This window comes from Pelmatolapia mariae, linkage group LG8, assembly GCF_036321145.2.
Source record: "Pelmatolapia mariae isolate MD_Pm_ZW linkage group LG8, Pm_UMD_F_2, whole genome shotgun sequence".
In the NCBI taxonomy this organism is placed as follows: Eukaryota; Metazoa; Chordata; class Actinopteri; order Cichliformes; family Cichlidae; genus Pelmatolapia; species Pelmatolapia mariae.
The window spans coordinates 573,091-592,239 of NC_086234.1; the positions used below are offsets into that span (position 1 = coordinate 573,091).

General features: G+C 45.6%; 2 protein-coding genes across 3 annotated transcripts; one reads left to right on the forward strand and one right to left on the reverse strand.

Annotated features, from left to right (window-relative positions):
* The first annotated feature begins 6,045 nt into the window (after positions 1-6,045).
* On the forward strand, positions 6,046-9,856 carry si:ch211-221j21.3 (uncharacterized). Of its 2 annotated transcripts, none has more exons than XM_063482375.1 (4): positions 6,046-6,326; positions 8,715-8,810; positions 8,983-9,057; positions 9,155-9,856. In XM_063482375.1, exons 1-4 carry the CDS (start codon positions 6,264-6,266, stop codon positions 9,182-9,184), a joined length of 264 nt encoding a protein of 87 aa, XP_063338445.1. In that variant the 5' UTR covers positions 6,046-6,263; the 3' UTR covers positions 9,185-9,856. The 2 variants fall into 2 exon arrangements, with proteins under 2 accessions (XP_063338445.1, XP_063338446.1); XM_063482376.1 differs by having other exon boundaries at positions 8,983-9,033.
* A 114-nt stretch (positions 9,857-9,970) lies between these two features.
* rpp30 (ribonuclease P/MRP 30 subunit) lies at positions 9,971-18,475 on the reverse strand. The gene is made up of 11 exons (XM_063482374.1): positions 18,374-18,475; positions 16,199-16,257; positions 15,898-16,020; positions 15,508-15,579; positions 13,895-13,984; positions 13,696-13,812; positions 13,583-13,612; positions 13,472-13,509; positions 13,289-13,368; positions 13,132-13,206; positions 9,971-11,442 (listed from the first exon to the last, which is right to left on the reverse strand). The coding sequence occupies exons 1-11, from the start codon at positions 18,453-18,455 to the stop codon at positions 11,405-11,407; spliced, it is 804 nt and encodes a 267-aa protein (XP_063338444.1). The 5' UTR covers positions 18,456-18,475; the 3' UTR covers positions 9,971-11,404.
* Between the last annotated feature and the right edge of the window lie 674 nt (positions 18,476-19,149).

The following is a 19,149-nucleotide window of genomic DNA, read 5'->3' on the forward strand; positions in this document are numbered from 1 at the left end:
TCACCCAAGACTGCAAGGGGTGAACGAGACATCGATTCACTGATCCACAATTCAATTCAGCTTTATTTATACAGCGCCAAATTACAACAACAGTCGCGTCAAGGCAGCAGAACCAGGCTCAGGGAGGGGCGGGGCCATCTGCTGCGACCGGTTGTGGAGAGAGAAGGAAGACAGGATAAAGACATGCTGTGGAGAGAGACAGAGATCCACACCACTAGGATACACAACAATGACATTGGGATGTCATTCAGGCTGGAGAAGTGTAGTCGGATGGTAACAAAGAGAGGGAAGGTAGTCAGAACTGAGGGGATCGAACTACCAGAAGGCAACATTGCAGACACAGAGGACAGCTACAAGTACCTGGAGATCCCACAGGCAAATGGGAACCATGAAGAGGCTGCTAGGAAAGCTGCAACCACCAAGTACCTGCAGAGGGTCATGCAGCTGAATGGTAAGAACAAGATCCGCGCTATCAACACCTACGCCCTGCCCGTGATCAGGTACCCTGCTGGGATAATAAGCTGGAAGCACAAGGAAGCTCCTTACCATGCATGGAGGGTTTCACCACAAGTCCAGCACCCTGAGCGGAAGGAAGGGGGCCGGGGACTGGTGAGTGTCAGCACCGCAGTCCAGGATGAGACAACGAACATCCACGAATACACCACGAAGATGGCCCCAACTGACAGCGTGCTCAGTGAATACCTCAGGCAGCAGAAACCCAAGAAAGAGGAGGAAGACGAGGCACCATCATGGAAGGACAGGCCCCTGCACGGTATGTACCACCAGCAGATAGAGGAAGTGGCTGACATCCAAAAGTCCTACCAGTGGCTGGACAAAGCTGGACTGAAAGTATATTGACCCATTGGCCCTGCTCTGTGTTGAACTGGGAGCCAGTGAAGCGCCTTCAGTACTGCAGTAATGTGGTCACATGTCTGCGTACCTGTTAGGATTCTGGTGAATGAACTGAAGTCCATCAAACACAATGTGTCAGAGAGCTCACGCGCTGGATATGAAAGCATGGACGCAGACAGGAATCTAAACTTAGATGTATTTTTAAGTGATAGAAGGCAGCTCTGGTTACTGATGGATGTGTGTCAAAGGCAGAGATGATAAACTTGAACAAATTTTCTGTGTCTGAGTTTTTGGACCAACAAATATTTGTCTCATCTCTGTTCTTAGAAAGTTTCATCCAGCAGTTACAGTATGTGATCAGCGCGGCTCATAGGTTTGTGAGATCATCAGAGGGACGTGTGTCACCTAGATAGGATGGTCAGATGTATTACGACTCTTCACGACAGTATGAAGTGGGAGCATTTAAGGTTAGACAGTAACAGACTGACCCTCTCTGAATCTTATAAATAAAACAGCAGAATCAGACCAACTATTGTTGATCTTTTGTATATTTTCTCTGATGATGATGATGATGATGATGAAGAAGAACATGTGTGATGATGTAAAGTGTGTCTCGGTGCTGCTCTCGTATTCAGGACGTCTCTGCTCATGAACAATTCATCGACAACAGCGAGAACAAAGCAGCTGCAGAAGGAGAAGAACGGCGTCTCCGCTCAGCAAAATAAAAGCCTCTAAAAGGCCTTTAATGTCTCCTTTGATTTTTTTTACTTCTGACATGGTTTCTGCCGGGATGTTTCCACGCCGACGGCAACAAGAAGAAACCCGAGTGAGGAACGTTTCACGCTGAGGAAAACTTCAGCTTCACAAACACACATTTAACTGTCAGCGAAGCCCCGCCGGCGGCGCCCACCAGGTAAGACCGCAGGAGGCCACACGCCTTCATCCTTACGACCACGAAGAACATCAGAACATCTGACAGACCGTGGAAGCTGAACGCAGGAAACATTCTCACCGACTCAGCGGCCAAACATGGAACACAAAACTTTATTCGTAAGCACAGTCAGAGCAGATCAAATGTGGACAAACTCGGTGGAGGCGGGTCATAAATGAGCTCATCATCGAGCTGCTCCTGCCCCGTGAAGCTGGCAGCTGGTCGCTCTAACCAGCTTGTATCCAATTAATCAATCCTGCGCTGTCATTGGTAGTTTCTCTCTGAACCCGCCGACTTCACAAGCCTCATTCACTTCCTGTGAATCGCTGCCAGTGTGGGCGTGGCGCCATGCTCCAGGGTCAGATTTACTAATTGGGGAAAATGATCATGTGACTGCGACCTTTATTAGCGAACACAAGAGGGTCATGAACAAGTGGGCGGAGCTTCACTTGACTAGCCTGGGATCTGTGCATCAGCTTGCCCGGTGATATTGATAACGGTAACGCGGTGTGACATCATTTATAACGAGGTCCCGACCAATCAGCATACAGATGCTTGTGGCGTCGATGCTCACGTGTGACGCCGCAGGAATTTACGAAAGTCAGAGGAAAGAATCAGACTCACAGAGAGCAAACAGGAAGTCGGCGGGTCCACTGAAGGATGTGCAGACACACCTGAAGGACCTCACTGACTCCAGATCAGAAACACAAACACGGAGAGACCGCCAGGTTCTGCTGAGGTTCTGCAGGACCGGTGAACGAGCTGAAGACGAGCAAACTGCAGGTGGAGGTGAAGATGGAGGCTCTGCAGGGTGAGGCTGTTTGTTTGGGTGGAGGAGGAGCTGCCGTGTGGTGTTTCGGGCCTTCGGGACAAAGATTTTCCGCTCAGAATACTTCAACATGAAGATGATGTGAAACAAGCCAGGCGGAGCCGGCGAGGACGGAGGGACGACAGCGGGTCGGGGGAGCGGGGAGGAGGTGGGAGGAGGCGTGGAGGGCCTGAGGGAGAATCTAAAACAGCGTTTAGCACTCGGCTGACCTTCACTCGCTCCTCGCACTCCTTCCTCTCTCCTTGTTCTTTCGCTCCGTTTGCTCTAAACAGCTTCCACTCGTTTAACCGAGCCTCGGGAGAGAGACGGCATCTGCACGCCGCCTGTCTCACCATCAGCTGACCTCTGACCCCTGAAATCACAAAGCGCTTCCTGTAAAAGCTCATTCCACTGATTTCACTGCTAATACCTGCAGACAGCGAGCTGTGGATGAGAACACCTCCTGAACAGCTGTTTCCATCTCTGAGGATCACTCCTCCTCCTCCTTTTCTTCTTCTTCACATTTAATTCATGCACTCACACCGAGCTGCAGATACCTGCAGCAACATACGAGCGCAACATCTGTTGGCAGCTCATGATGCAGAGAACCCGGAAACAGCCACAGCCGCTGGTTCTGCTGGTTGTTCATGGCGGAGCTCGTCTGTTTTTGCAGTTATTAAACGTCTGTTTTTGTCTGTATGGATCCTCTCAGAGCTGTACGGTCCGATACTTGTCTGTGATCCTCTTCATCGCTCTGCTCAGGTCAGGTGAACAGTCTTCATCGCTGTATGACAACGTCTGCGATCTTCTCGGCTGTTTCAGAGTGAAGCTGCTGTTTCACATCACTGTGTGTCAGCAGCTTCACTCACCGATCTCTGGTTTCACTTTTTAAAACTCTGGTCTCGGTCCTTGAATGCATCACCTGAACCTCACAGATTCTTCAGCCCAGCCAAACTCACCCGCGCTGCTCTGCCGCCACCCGCTGGACACTTTCAGCCTTACGCCGAGCAGCTTTTTAAGGCCGACACAGGAAGTGACGAGATCAGTTCTGTCCTCTGGTGTGTGCTTTCAGTGTTGGACTTCTTTAAAGCTTTTGATAGACCTGAAAATATTATTTCAATGCCGTAAAAAGAAAAAGGAGAGCCGTCTCCCTGCAGTCAGGAACAACACAGAGATGTTAAAAGGAACACATCAGCCCTCTTTTTACTCGAGAGATAAAAACAGGAAAATAGAAATATCACAATTACCACATTATTAATATTATTATCACTAGCAGGCGATACAGATTGATTTTAAAAACCTTCACAAGCATCTGGTCTGCATGTAAATGTGGAGAAATGCATGAAAACACAGAAAGCACCATACTCGATAAACATGAAGTCAAATATTTACAGCTTTCAGTGAAAATCACAGTGACGACAGATAAACACTCAGTGTGTTTTACCAAAGAATAAATAATATTAAATACTGTCATTATAACTTATTCATATTTTGTTACTACGTCCAAGCTGCCTGTTCTCGCTGCCTCCCTCCGGTCTGTTATTTCCTCCTGCTGCTCTTTATGTTTCATTCATGCACGATGTCATTGTACAATGACAGTGTGGTATCGCAAGAAATAAGTGCATAATAGTTATTATTCATAGATACGTCCATCCTAATTTCCTGTTATTCGTCTGAAGAAACAGATAGGAAGAGTGTGTTGTTACAATGGTAATGCCAGGAGAGGCAGGATTGGTTCTGTGTACGTTAATGTTTGTAAGAAAGTGGAAGAAGAGAGTGTCCTGTAGGAGGCAGTGAACGGACACTGATGTTCTGAACATGTACTGAAAAGAAGGTTCAGTAAACAAGTCGCAACGATACTCCTGTGTAAGGCTCAGTTATTTTATTTTTATTTTTGAAGATGTAACAGGCAGTAAAGCGCTATTCTATTCTATTCTTTTCTATTCTATAAGAACGATGGATCGAGAGATTAATTTATCCAACACTTGATTGAAAAGCATCAAAATGAAATATCAAAATGAACCAAAGTCATTAGAATTTCATTTGGAACAATAAACACGTCAATAAAGTCCAGTAGAAACAGGAAGTATGACTGTAGTTGACTTTGAAGTAATGAAAGGTGTCGTTAAGTTTAAGCTGCACATATGTAATGAAAAAGTCAGTTGTGGTTTAGACTGGGCGGAGTCCAGTTTGTGCTGAGGTGTGTGCCTCGGTCCACAGCACTGTCTGGAAGCACAGCCAGGGTCTAAAGGAAGAGTTTGGACCAGGGTCCATGTCATGGATGGAAAGGTTTGACGTCATTCTGCTTTTAAGGACGCATTTAAAGTGAACTGCTGTCTGCTAACCTGCTAGCTTTAACGAAAGGATCATTACAGTATTCGTCTGAGAATTAAAGACTGCAACTTTCTGAACAATAAAAGTAAAAACAAAATGCACGAAACGATGTTTTCCTCTTCCTGTGAAAAGAAAATTTACACTGGAAAGATTTACAATCGCGGAGATGATCAGAATACCAAATATGTGACGTTTGAAAGTTTTCTCCAACTTTTCCTGCCTTTAAAAATGTTGCAGAAAAAGAATGCCTTAAAAGTGTCAGAGGGACCAGCAGCATACGTGCAATATAATGTTAAATAATTAAATAGAGTTTATTTATGTATTTCAGGGCGCGGACTGCTGCTTGGGTTGCTTGATGAACATGTTTGTAACTCAAAGACTGTTCCGTAAAAATAAATAAATAAATCTTTTCAATTCTCTTCAAATCTCGCGAGACAGTCAGCTCACCTTAATTGGATGGTCTGCCTCACGTCACAGTATTTGAAATTGAGGCGATCCTAAAAATGTCAAATCAACGTGAAACGTCAACAAGATTAAAAGAAAAAAAGTTCCGCTTCAAAATAAAAGTAATGCGCCGTTTTATTTTTTCCTTCGTTTCTCTTTTTAACCTTGAATAATAAGCCTTTATGTTAGACTTACACATGTATGATTTTATTTGATTAAAGGTTGTGTTTCACGTTTGGCTGCTGTGATGCAGGAATGTGACAACTTTCAGGACTTTGAAGTTTATTCTACCTTTATCTAAATGGAGTAAGTATACACACTAAAATGTGTAATTATTATAAAAACACAGTAAAAATATAACATTTTGTTTTTAAAATTTCGAAATCAGATGACTTTTCTTCTTTTTAGGGTTCAAGAAGAAGAAGAATCATTATGTGTTCACACAACAGATTGTTATTTGGTAGCTCTCAGCACAGAAGAGACCCAGCCTTTTACACACACACACACACACACACACACACACACACACACACACACACAGAGAGAGAGAGAGAGAGAGAGAGAGAGAGAGAGAGATTTGAACATATAAACATATTCACATACACACAAAAAAATAAGGCGGAAGCGAAACCGTCGGTGCTTTTATTGTGAAAAGCTGTTTCCGTGTCATATCGGAAGCGGTGGGCTTGATGCTGAGAGCTTCATGTTGCCGGTCAGCAGAAGGTCAGCCAACAGCAGCAACAGCAGCAGCAGCGGATTGTTGTCGGTCAGGTAGCAGGAAGTTAACGATTGATCGGTTAATCGGCTCCGTTTGTGCTCTTTGGGCGGGAAACCGGCAGCTTCCGGTCAGTGTCTACCAAACTAATGCTAACAGGCTAACTATTAGCTGCTAGCATGCAGTGCGCGCACCCCATGAAGAAGAGAAGTCTGGAGGCGGAGCCGCGCAACTCCAAAGCGGTAAGACACCTGAGGAGGGAGGAGGAGGAGGAGGAGGAGCAGTTTATTAGGAGTAGCTGAGGTCATCAGAGTTTTTGGAGAAAAACAGTAATAACTTTATTTAAACAGTAACAGTTTACAGAGACACGAGCCAAACAAAAACGAGAGAAGAAGAAACATCAGCGAAATAAGAGAACTACAAAATATAAAAACTACAAAGTGACATCAGTCCTGAGCCTCTTCAAGTACATCAAGTACATCTGCAGGAACATCTGCAGCTTCTGGGATGCTTGGAGCTCTTATTTGAACCTTCAGATGTGGCTCCGTCAGACCTGTTCCTCTGATCTTCGTACCTCAGCCTTTCCTCCTCTTTCCCTTCATTAAGAACGGCTTCCTGATGGGCTAAAGGTCCAAATCATCTCCCGGGTCCTGTGTCGGGTCTTCAGAACCCGTTCCTCTGCTGTGGAGATTTTAGGCCTCACACTTCTTCTTCTGTCCAGCTTCCTAAGAAGTTGAAGCGCACCACGCTGAGATAAGCAGAGCTTTCAGCTGACAGCTCTCTGGGAGTCGCACTTTCTCCCTCTCCCTTATCTTTCCTGCTTTGTTGTGACTTTCTCCCTCCTCATTCAAGGCCGAAGATTGTTGACTTTTGCCTAACCTTTCTCTCGGCTGAACACACACACATGCACACACACACGCATGTACACTGACACAGACCTACACTCATACCCTAACCCTAACCCCGGTGACGTGTTTATGTAACAGGAAACAAAGGGTCAGAGGGGACATGAGACGCTGCATGTAGAGGTAACTGTGTGTGAAGTAGAGCAGGGTGATATGACCAAAAATATTTATCACGATATACATTTGAAAATTTGCGATAACGATATAACTGACGATATAATTGACACCAGACAAAATACTTTACTCCACAACTTTATTAGTGCAAAAAAAAAAACATCAATGTATTTTCACTTAAACAAGCAGCTGTTTTTTATGTGCATTAAAGTTATATAAAAATGTAACAGTGCAAATGCAAATTCCTCGCTGACAGTTTAAACAAAAGGCATTTCCAGTGGAAACTGGCCGACATATCCTCAGCATAACCATGTAGAATATCCACACAACTTAAAAAGAGGTTATACACACACAATACGGTAATATTATGTTGAAGCACAGTACGTATCACTCCGCGAGGCTCCTGCCTACGATAGCCGTAATGCTCCGACAATCCATCAAGCGGTGCGGCTTCGTAGCTTAGCAAAGTCGTACTAAAACATTTGACAGATTTTCGAGCGCCACATAAAATCGTTTCGAGGTCATAAACACAACCAGAGTTCATACATAAGGCACACGGGATTATAAGGGGCACTGTCGATTTTCAGAAAAATCAAAGGATTGATTTTAAGTGTGCCGTATTTTCCAAAAAACATGGTAATAACGACGGCCTGCTAGCATGCTCTACCAAAAATGTGTTGTGTATCTGACAGACGAAAGCTAAACCAGTTCCACACCACTGAAGTTGCAGCATAAAGTTTTTGCATAAAGTTGGCTGATCGCAGCATGTGAACATCTGCTTTGCAGGCTCGATGAGGAACAGCTGCAGACTCCAGCATGTCGGTCTGACACAGTCCTCGTTTATAAAGTGCGTTACAAACACCAACATCACGGCTAACAGCTGGATGTTCCTGTTTGAGTGCAGCCAGCCAAACAGCCACTTCCTGTTTACAGACAGTGAAGTTTATCCTGGTTTAACATGAGCTCACTGCTGCAGCACCACAGTGATCCCCTCACACTGGTGTTTACCTTCCTCAGGTATAACATAAACTAATGTGAGCCTGTTAGCCCAGCCAACCAACCACATGACGTCACGCTCCGTGCTGACAGAAGATGGCGCTGAACATGTTTTTAACACTTGGAGCACTGATTTCTTAAAGCCAGCGTCACAGACAGAGTGACAGCTGTGTGAGTGTCTGAGAGCAGGGTCAGTGGGGTAAAGGAGGTGTGCAGCGCTCCGTGTCTCCGGGTCGGGTATGAAAACCGAGGGCTGTGACTTCTTCATGACCTCTGTGGTTGCGTGCTGTACTTCTGGGTTACCAAAACGCAAGTTTAGGCAAGGCAAGGCAAGGCAAGTTTATTTATATAGCACAATTCAACAACAAGGTGATTCAAAGTGCTTTACAGAGACATTAAAAACAAAAACAAATAAAAAGCACGATTTAAAATTGATTAAGACAAGCAAACAAACAAACAAACAAACAAAACAAACAAACAAACAAACAAAACAGTATTTAAAAAGTTTAGAAGGAAAGTGACACACCTGCTTAGCCCCACCCCGTCAGAGAGGTCACCGTTTCAGGTGAGGTCCTCAGGTGTGCTGATGGTGCTGATGTTGGGGTTTTTTTTCAGAAGCGGCTCTGTTTGGAGGCGGAGCTCCAGATGTCCGACTGTCCAATGGAGACGTCGCAGAGCAGTCCTGCGACCAATCAGCAGCCGGATCAACAGGTGAGCTCGTCGAGCTTCCTCTGACAAGATACAGGACACGAATGTGATGTCATTAAGATCTGAGGGTCAGAGGTCAGCTTCAGATAAACGTGGTGGAAAGTCCTCACCGTGTTCAGCTGGAGGACAGGTGTACAGGTGCTGTTGCTATGGTGACTTGTGTGTGTGTGTGCAGGTACGGCCCACACCTCTGCTCTGCTGTCCGAGGTGTCTCAGAGGAGAACCGGTAAGACGCCGAACTCACGAAACAGTTAAGCCCTGCACCCTGTGGAAGCGAGGCTTACAGAGTCGTCTCTGTGGCTCTGTGATTGGCTGAGAGCCTAAACGGTGTCTTCCTGCTGTTTCAGGGTCACTTCAACCACATCATGGGGCTCTGAAGCTCCACCCATTCTCCCGCAACCAGCCGTCCAATCACATTGATGCTTCAGTAAAATGGTGCTGCTAGAAGATGTCATCAAGGCCCCACCCCACCTTCACGCTGTTGTCAAGGAGACGGTTTAACGTTTCCATCCAGTGATGCGTTCAGGACCAGCAGTACTCCTCAGACTTAAGTTCTGAAATCTCTGATGTCCTTGTGTCCCTGAACACACCACTGAGTGTGAGCGTTTACCTGAGCTTTAAGCCCACCCCCTCTCCTGTGTGATATGTGTGACAGTCCAATCAATGATCAATAACTGTGATTGACGTGGTGGTGCGTTCACTGTCTCCGTTTAAAGGGCTTTCACACAGTGAAGACTTGTGATGTGTTTACAGGAAAAATGCCAGTAGAATTTATTTAAACTCCAGTATAGAACCGACTGAAAGGCTTAACAAGGCGTTAATGAGAGTTTACTGTAAGGGGAAGGAATATTCATGTGGTTTTTCAAAATAAGAGTCTTCCTGTCTGTACATTTCTATTTTTCTGAGGCAGATTTGTATATTTTTTACTCTGAATTTGACTGAATGCAAAAGCAGCTCCCTATTTTTGATGGCATCACTTCCGCTATCTGGGCTGACCAATCAGAGGCCAGCATTTGTACTGATTTCAGAATAAAAGCTTTGACTGTGAACCGCTTTGTCCCCCCTTCTTTTGACTAAACCAACAAACAAGCTGAAGCGAGGAGAACAGTGATGATGGCAGCTGGGGCGTTTCAGAGAGCACGGTGGCGCCTTTAATGGTCAATGACCTTTGACCTTCATCGTGCTGGAGAAGTGTTGATGCTCTAGATCTCAGCTGAACATCGTATGTTTGAAGTGCTCTGACTGTTTGTCAGCCTGGCTACAGTGCTGAAGAGAAACCTGGGGTTGTTCTTATTTTCTTCAATCAGTGATGAATAGTAAGATGTTCTGGCTTTGCGGAGGGCTTTCTTATAAAGCAACAAACTATTTCTCCAGGCTAAATGATGATCTTCTAAATTTGTGACACACCACTTCCTCTCCAGCTTACGAGTTATCTGCTTTAGGCTACGTGTTTGAGAATTATACCACGGAGTCAGGGACTTCTGATTTGAGACCTTAGTTTTCACAGGAGCTACAGTATCCAGAGTCGTACGTAGTGAGGAGGTAAAATTATTAACAAGATGATCGACCTCTGTTGGAGTAGAGTTCAGATAGCTGCTCTGCTCTGTGTTGGTACAGGGCATTGAAGATGATAACAGTGGGTGGATTATATTCTTAAACTTAGTTACAGCCCTTTCAGAAAGACATCTACTGTCGTCTTTTCCTAAATGTCTTTACAGGGAAAAGACTTAAAGATTAAAGTTCATGAAACTGCAGTTAGAAAAAGACTAAACATGTAAGGCTTGTTTGGAGGAGCTGCAGGAGAAAGGGTCTTCCGTCTAACATGCAAACTTGGGTTTGGAAAGCGTTTTGGAACAATGTCCTCGTCCATAGTTTAAGGAGCTGGGACTGGACCTGTTTGTCCTTAACGCACAGCAGGGTTCGAACCCCTCGCACGAGCCGTCAGCACGGTGGATGATGATCTGAGAGGAGCGTGAACTCCTCTGCACACCAAAGCATTCTACATTCGGAGGCCGTCTGTCCCACAGCTGACGCTTGGACCAAAACCGGGTCATCAACAGGACGATGACCCAAAAGAAAAGAACAGAGCTGCTGCTACGGTCCAGTCAGAGCTCAGAGAGCTGTGCACGAATGAACGCTGCAAACCTCGATGAGACGAAGCATCACTGAGTGAACCACAGCAAACCATTAATGCTGATGATAATGGAGCTTCTACAAGCTGCTGAGTAACAGTTTGGTCCTCACACAGCTGCACAGTCCAAGTTTCCATATGATAGTAAATAAAAACCAGTTTCATCTGCATATAAATGGACTTTTTCTTTGAATTGTTGGGGAGCACAGAGGATGGAAGCAGAGGCCCTGCTGTGAATTCTTCAAACTGTTTATTAAACTCAGAATTTGCTTTAAACTGTCAGCAGAAACGAAAAAAACATCAACAGTTTGGAAAAAAGAGGCAGGAGAAGAAACTGGAGTTGGCCCCGCCCTCCTCCGCTGTATGCCCCGCCCTCCTCCGCTGTTGGCCACGCCCTCCACAACTGACAGTCCCGCCCTCCTCCGATGTCGGTCCCGCCCTAACCTGCCTTCGGTCGTTCTCGCGGTCATGTTGGTTTGGCTCTCTTGGCTGCTGGAGTTTCACCTGTTCAGGTAGAAACACACCTGGTCAGTTACCTGTTTATCTTCAGCACTGATGACACAACTTACAATCAATACTCTGAAGCCCACTCGGTGGTACACAGGACCCCACTCTGGGTTCCGGTTATGTTGCTACATGCTGGATCCGAAGAACACATCCTGGACATGTCCTCCTTCCTGACCACAGAATGATCAAACTTTAGAAAACAGACGTTTGTTTTATTCAGAGTGACCAACTCGTCAGGAAAGTGTGTGCAGAGGTCAGGGCTTGGGTCATTTTCTCTTATGCTGTTTAGGGATGGGTATCATTTAGGTTTTATCCGATACCGGTGCCAAACCGGTACTTTTGAAACGGTGCCGGTGCGTAAATGGTGCTCGAACCGGTGCTTAAAGAATGAAGAACACAAACTTTGTCCAAAAACCTCTCATGTTCAGCTGTTTTTTTGTAAAAAGATAACAATGTAAGCCTTTTCTTCAGCTATAGGGCATATATGGTATCACTCTTGGCTGGAAGCAGTGCTTAAACAATGGAAAAAACACAAACTTTGTCCAAAAACCTCTCATGTTTAGCTGTTTTCCACTTTTTCTTTGGCCATGTTAGCCTTTTTGGCCAGGGTGAAGGGAGTATCTGCCATCAAACGAGAAGACAGCCGCATGTAACTACGACGGTGTTTGCTAGTTCACCTTGTGTGCATTAATTTAATAACGTGGTTAGCCTACTCAGCGTAAATTACACACGAACAACATTAAACTACTCACGCAGAGAAGAACGGCTGCTGCTGCCATCATCATCCGTCATCATTTCTGCTACACTGGCAGGGCTAGGGGCCAGGACTCTCCTCTTCGGGTTCTTGGGGGATGTTGCTAACTCCGGGTCCGATAACAGGCACCACACCCGCAGTAGATGTGCTCGGTGTGAGGTCTCGCAGCAAGCTATCAAATACGGTGCATTTCTCTAAAAAACCGCTATGCGTCGCCAGGTGTTTCATCAGATTCGAGGTGTAACCTTCTTTGCACAATATCACCTTAAAGCACTTGTTGCAGGCTGCTGAGTTTGCATCCTTTGCTGTGAAGTACAGCCAGACTTTTGACCGCTTCGCCTTGGGCATTTTTAATCTGTAGCTCTGCTCTAAAGAACGTACGTACCTGGGCCCGCCTACTATCCTCGGAAAGGTAAAATGATTGGCTAGAATCCAAAGTGTATGACATCTCAGGAAAATAAAGCACCGAAATGTGCGCTGCTTTTCGGTTTGGTTACTAATGTTTATGTCAGAACCCGGTACCATAATGGCACCGGATACCGGTACCCATCCCTAATGCTGTTATTGAGGTTGTGCAGACGTGGCCATTGATCACATGACGTTCGGCCGTCCGTCAGTGTTGGACTGAAGCTTCAGTCACACGGGCTTAGAGACGACCGTCTGTGGGGAAAATGAGTATTCCTGACCGTGAGTCCCGCTGCAGCCGGCTCAGGTCACTTCTTCAGGAAGAGAATAAAGGTTCATGTAAAACTTCCAACCTGAACATCCAGGTGACATTCAGGACGGACGTCCAGCACACGGACATGTCCAATATCAGCCGGTTTCAAGAGGTGTGTTTGATTCGCTCATCATCACTTTATTCCACTGCAGCTCAATCGCCACAGAGCAAGAACATCTGTAACATCTGTAAAGATAGCCGGACTTAAACCTACCGTCTACTGAGCCCTGTGGCGCCTCCTGCTGGCTCCTCGTGGTGTAGATGATTCCGCTGGCTGTCCTCCTGGTTTCTGACCACAAACAAACAAACAAAGTGTTTCCTGAGAGGGTTCGTGCTCGCTCACAGGTGCAGGTGCAGCACTGGGCGCTCACCTGAGTGCAGCAGAGCGGCTCTGCAGGTGGACGAAACGGCTTCTTTGGCGTCTCCGTCTGACAAACCGAACAGCAGAGCTCTGAGGAGGAGCATCAGGACCACAACGCCACACGCAGTACTACTGCAGTAACACACGCATCAACACACACAGTAACACACACAGTAGTACTGATGAAGGATACAGGTTAGTGACATCATATGGTCCTCTGAGCTCGAGAGCCTGCAAACAAAAATCAGCGTACTGAGCACGACCACCAATCAATCAGCGATCAATACAGTCACCGATCACTGACCTTCTGAGCTGCACTGGACAGAATCACACTCTGAAAAAAAACACAAACACAATTTAGTCACGTGACAGGAAGTTGAGTCGTTGGTACAGGAAGCATTGGAGAAACAGCGCCACCTTTCCTTTGCAGCTCTCCATCAGACTGACGGCATTGGCGATGGTGTAGCGCCTCATGGTGGAGTCTCTGATGGCTGCAGAGTACGACACCTCGAACACCACACCTCTGTCTATGGCCTACACACACACACAAACGCACACATTAATAAACAGTCACATGACGGTCGCAGTAATAATCTGGGTCACGATGCTTGGTCACCCCGTTGATCGGCGCTCTCTTGAAGAAGAAAGGAAGTTTCTCCGTCATCGGCACACAGATGATGTCGATGTCATAAACCATGCAGGCTGCCTGCACACGCACACACACACACACACACACACACACAGGGTTACATTACATACATATGAGAGGTTTTGGAACTGAGCATCCAATCATGGTGCTGATGCAGGGCTCCCAAAATCGCTAGCCCGACGTCCCGGGGCTAGCGATTTTTCCAGTCGGGCTACCAGAATCCATCTCAGCCCTGCCCGTCGGGCTATCATAGGAATGAAAGATATGTCAATGCTTTTGCATTCTTTCACAAATGTAGATGAGTAATTATGTCATCGGCATCGATGAGCCACTGTCAATATGTGACACATTGAAATCGCGTTTGAATTTGCGCTTGTTTTTTGCTTTCACTTTCACTTTGCGATCGCGCGAACTGTGTGTAGAGAGCGGCAGCACTGATTGGTAAGTCACAGATTAACTGCGCACCAATTCCTCTGACATCGTCTTATCAATTGTTAGCTTACTATCAAACATGACAAGTGAAATCTCCTGCAGCAAGCTTAAACATGTGATAGAGGTTGATTGCGCAGAGAATTGCTGATCGTTAGGTAAGTATGTGTGCAAGAGCAGATGGCTTTAGGCAGGTATTTTAGTTCTGCAGAGCCAAACAAGAGAGGTCAGGGTGAAGAAGGGGCAGCCAAAGAAAAGCCGACCACAAAATGGAAAAGTTTTGACAAATCAGACTATGAGGGAAAAAGAAAGCACAGCTTTTTTGGTTTCATGGACAAAAGAATTTATGTGGCTGGAATATGACGAGCTAAATAACATAATGTTCTGCCGGGTGTGTTGTGAGTTTCCCTCGATTTCTGAGTCGACAAGCGCCTTTGTTACTGGGACCAGTCATTTTAAGAAAGACCCCATCAGAACCCATGAGAAATGCAAGAAATACTGCAGACTGAGCAATAATGTATCTTTCCCAGAACAAACACCAATTGCAAAAAGCATACTAAAAGTAAACCAAGCATAACAAGAAGTCCTGAAAAATCTGTTTAGAATAGGGTACTATGTTGCAAAGAGTGAACTACCACTGCTTGGTTCCACTTGCCTCTTACCCGTGATTTCAGTGGAAATTTCAAATTCAGGATCTGACACAGACTGATTCATGTTGTACACAGTTCTTACAAGTTCATAGAAATTTCTGTTCAATTAGAACCAAATATTTGAGTTGATGGTTGAAATTGTTGTTGTAATTTGTGTTTTAAATATTTTTAGATTGATGTTTTGTTTCCTTTACAATATTATACATTAAAGTATAATATTGTAAAGGAAACAAAACATCAATCAAAAAATTGTCCTCTTTTTTTTTTTTATTCGGGCTACTTAAATTTATTTTGGGCTACCAAAAACTGAAGAGTGCCTGCCCGAAGGGCTACCAGGGATTTTGAAATTTTGCGAGCCCTGTGATGTGAGTATATTGTGTGTGTGTGTGTGTGTGTGTTACCACACAGCAGTGTTATTTTTACGCAGTGTTAAAGCTGATGAAGCAGAAAGTCCTGCAGTCAGTGAATGCAGCGCAGTGTTTGCGTGTCAGTGAAGCTCACGTGGAAAAGTTTCTCTGAGGTCGGCTGGACAGCGAGCAGGTCGAAGCGGCGGTACTCCGGAGCGTTCGGCCTCTGAAAACACACACACACACCAAACCATGAATCAGGTTGTCACCCTTCAGATTATCATCCTGTAACCATGGACACGGCTGATGTAATCTGGAATCTTCTGGAATCTCTTTAATTCAACTTTAGCAGAAATCACAACCACAGTTGCCTCTAACCACTCAAGTAATCCTGTAATCTGTAATCCTGTAATACAGATATTTAAGATGTACTTTACAGCTGACACAGGCCCCGCCCCCTCAGCACCTTGCCTTACAGATTGATTATGAAGACGTGATCGATGAGTTTACAGGTTTATGAAACGTCGGAGTTTACAGAACTCACAAAGTGACTCGCGTCTGACATCACCACCGTCAGCCTGTTCAGCACTCTGATTGGACGAGACCGACCCTGCACCACGGGCAGCTGATCGATCAGTTCGTTGATCGGAGTCGGGGTGGGGATCTCCTGCAAGAAGGAAGTGACACGGAAACTTACAAAATAAACATCTGAAGCTACGGATGCTTTTTGTTAAAAACTAGCACAGATGTTTTATTTATTGATTGCTAATCAGACAGGTTCAACCTGAATATTAATTCCACGGTTTCTGTGCTGTTCCTGAACGCAGCGCAGCAGGTGCACTCACCTGTTTCTTCTTGGCTGTGGGCTCAAACACGTAGTTGAGGGCGATGGTGGAGAACCCGACTGCAGGAGGACAGAAACACATGTGTGGGGGCTGGAAGGTTTTCACCGTGCGATGCAACGCATCAGAGCAGGAGACGGCTGATAATCACTGACAGCTGCATAAATGTCACTGACACACTCACAGCAAGAGGAACCTCTAAAACGCCCCGTTTTTTGAATGGAGTCTGGTGTAAACGCTGCTCACAGATTTCATCTGCACCTTCAGATGTTCTGTTGGTTTACTTGATGCTGACTTGGATATCTTTGTTAAACTTTTTCATTTTGTTTCAACTGAACTCGTAAAACCGTTAAAATTGCAGATTTTTGAATGGAGTCTGGTTTGGCTGCTGTTTGTTGTTTTGGGTGTAAAGCTGATCATTGATACTTGACTGACAGGATGTTTCACTAATAATAAAGTGACCGTGAGAGGCTGAAGACAACAAACCCTCCTCAGTGTCAGGAGGAGGGCATCAGAGAGGAGGTGAGACTGGTTCAGGTGTTACTGAGAGACGAGATCAGAGAGGATGAGGACATTTACAGGAGGAAGCAGGAGTGGAAACTCCAGCAGAACAGCATGAGAGAGCAGAGGAGGGTGAGGGCAGAGGTAAGGAGTCAATGTGTTGTTCACCAGATTAACACTGCAGGTAAAACTCCTCCCCCTACACCCTTATCTGCAGTCAGCCTGCAGTCCACAGCCACACCCCTCCCCCACCTGTCACTTTCACTCACGACCAGGTTCAGAGACAAACGAGAAGACTCCACTCAGCCAGGTCTGCTGGACCAGCCGGCGAGCACCATCAGGCCAACCCTCCTGGGTGATAAGCTAACAGCGATGCAGGTGGATGCTTCTCTGGTGTCCTGGATTGTTGTTACCTAACAGGAAGACCACAATATGTGCATCTTCCCCATTGTGTGTCTGACAAGGTGATCAGCAACACAGGGGCACCACAAGGGACCGTCCTCTCCCCCTCCACCCTCTACACCACAGACTTCAGCCACTGCACACAGACCTCCATCATCAGAAGTTTTCTGATGACTCTGCGGTGGTTGGATGCATCAGTGAGGGTGATGAGTCAGGGCACCGGGCTGTGAACGACTCCTTTGTCACGTCACACAGAATCATCTGCAGCTCAACATGGCAAAGACCAAAGAACTGATTGTGGACTTTAGGAGGACCAGGAAACCTGTGACCCCTGATCAATCCAGGCTGAGGACGTTGTGGAGGACTAGAAATACCTCAGAGTGCACATGGATAATAAACTGGACTGGGTTAAAAACACCACTGCCCTCTACAGGCAGGGCCAAAGTCATCTCTGAGGTCCTTCAACATCTGTCAGACAACGCTCAGGATTTTCTATGAGTCTGTTGTGGTCAGTGCTATCCTCTGTGCTGTTGCATGCTGGGACAGCAGGCTGAGGGTTGCAGAAGCCAACAGACTCAATAAACTGATCACAAGGCCAGTAATGTTGTGGGGATGGAGCTGGTCTCCGTTAGGGTGGTGTCTGAGAGGTGGGTGTTGTACAAAATAAAGACAATACTGGACAATACCTCCCACCCACTCCATGACATGCTGGCCAATCACAGAAGCACGCTCAGTGAGAGACTGAGATTATCCATAATGCACCACAGAACGACACAGGAAGTCATTCCTGCCCGCTGCCATCTCCCTGTACAGCTCATCTAACACACTGTAAACACTGTTACAGCCTCACTATCTGCACACACAGAGGAACGAAGTCAGCAGGACAAGAGGGCAGCTCAGTGTTAACACTTATATATTTACTGTGTGTAATTGTTTATAGAGCCGTTTGTTCTAAGCTGTATTATGTTACTTAGTTCAGTGTTACGTCTCTGACCTGGAACAACTGTGACCACATAATTAAAATCATCAGTCTCTCAGGAATACGAGGGTACAGGCTTTTGTTTACATTTCTGCAAACCGCGGAGAAACCTTAAAATGACTGTTTTTTGAATGGAGTCTGATTGAAAACTTCTTGCCTGCCCTTTTCCACCAGACTCCATTCAAAAAACAGTCATTTTTAAAGCCGCTGGTCCCGGAGCCAGCAGCGTTACGTCCCCGCGGCTGAGCAGCGGCAGGCCGGCGCACAGAGCGTTGTCTGCGTCCGCGGACACTCACGGTGAGCCGCCGTCTCAACGACGCTGCGCAGGTCGCTCCTGTCCGGGAGAAATGACACGTTCAGGTCCATAAACACAGCCATGATGCCTCCGTCCGCCGCTCCACCACGTGTGCGCAGCCGCAAAGACTGCTGGGAACAGCAGTCCTCACGTCACAGGCGGAAGTAGCATTAAAGTCGTTTTTACCTGTCTGATAGTGATGGGAATTCCGGATCTTTTTAGAGAACGGGATCTTTCGGCTCGACTCACTAAAAAGATCCGGATCTTTGGGTTGTTTTGTTGCTTTAATTAATTTATTATCATCAACAATATAAAATTATGCACAAAAGGAATTACTAATGTAAAAAAAAAACGTGGTTTTATTTATTTATGTTTATATATAAATATATAGGGTGGCCCCTAAAAGTATATTTAGGGCCACCATAAATATACTTTTATTTATTCACTCCACATAAAATGTAATAAATAAATTATAAAATACAAAAACCAAATATTTACATTTCAACTTTTAACTATTTACATTTTCAGCTTTTTCCTTTTAAACAAATTTAAAGTGAAACAACACAAAACACTGCAAACCACAACACAATTAAATATAAATTAAAATATGAAAACAAAAAGAAGATGCATATTCTCTGTCATATGGGCCTGCATGAATAAACTTTCTGAATCCTTTATCATCCGCAACTGAAAATAGTTGTGGATGATTACTATACCTTTCTAATGTGACGTTGTTGTCCCTGGCTCTCTTTCTCTCTCTCTCCCTCCCGCTCTGTT

Coding starts and splice junctions, on each gene's coding strand:
- si:ch211-221j21.3 (XM_063482375.1), top strand. CDS start 6,264: ATGCAGTGCGCGCACCCCATGAAGAAGAGAAGTCTGGAGGCGGAGCCG. Junction 8,811..8,982: donor ATCAGCAGCCGGATCAACAG/GTGAGCTCGTCG, acceptor GTGTGTGTGCAG/GTACGGCCCACACCTCTGCT. Junction 9,058..9,154: donor GACGCCGAACTCACGAAACA/GTTAAGCCCTGC, acceptor CTGCTGTTTCAG/GGTCACTTCAACCACATCAT.
- rpp30 (XM_063482374.1), bottom strand. CDS start 18,455: ATGGCTGTGTTTATGGACCTGAACGTGTCATTTCTCCCGGACAGGAGC. Junction 13,613..13,695: donor TGGAGAGCTGCAAAGGAAAG/GTGGCGCTGTTT, acceptor GTTTTTTTTCAG/AGTGTGATTCTGTCCAGTGC. Junction 11,443..13,131: donor GCCACAGGGCTCAGTAGACG/GTAGGTTTAAGT, acceptor CTACCTGAACAG/GTGAAACTCCAGCAGCCAAG.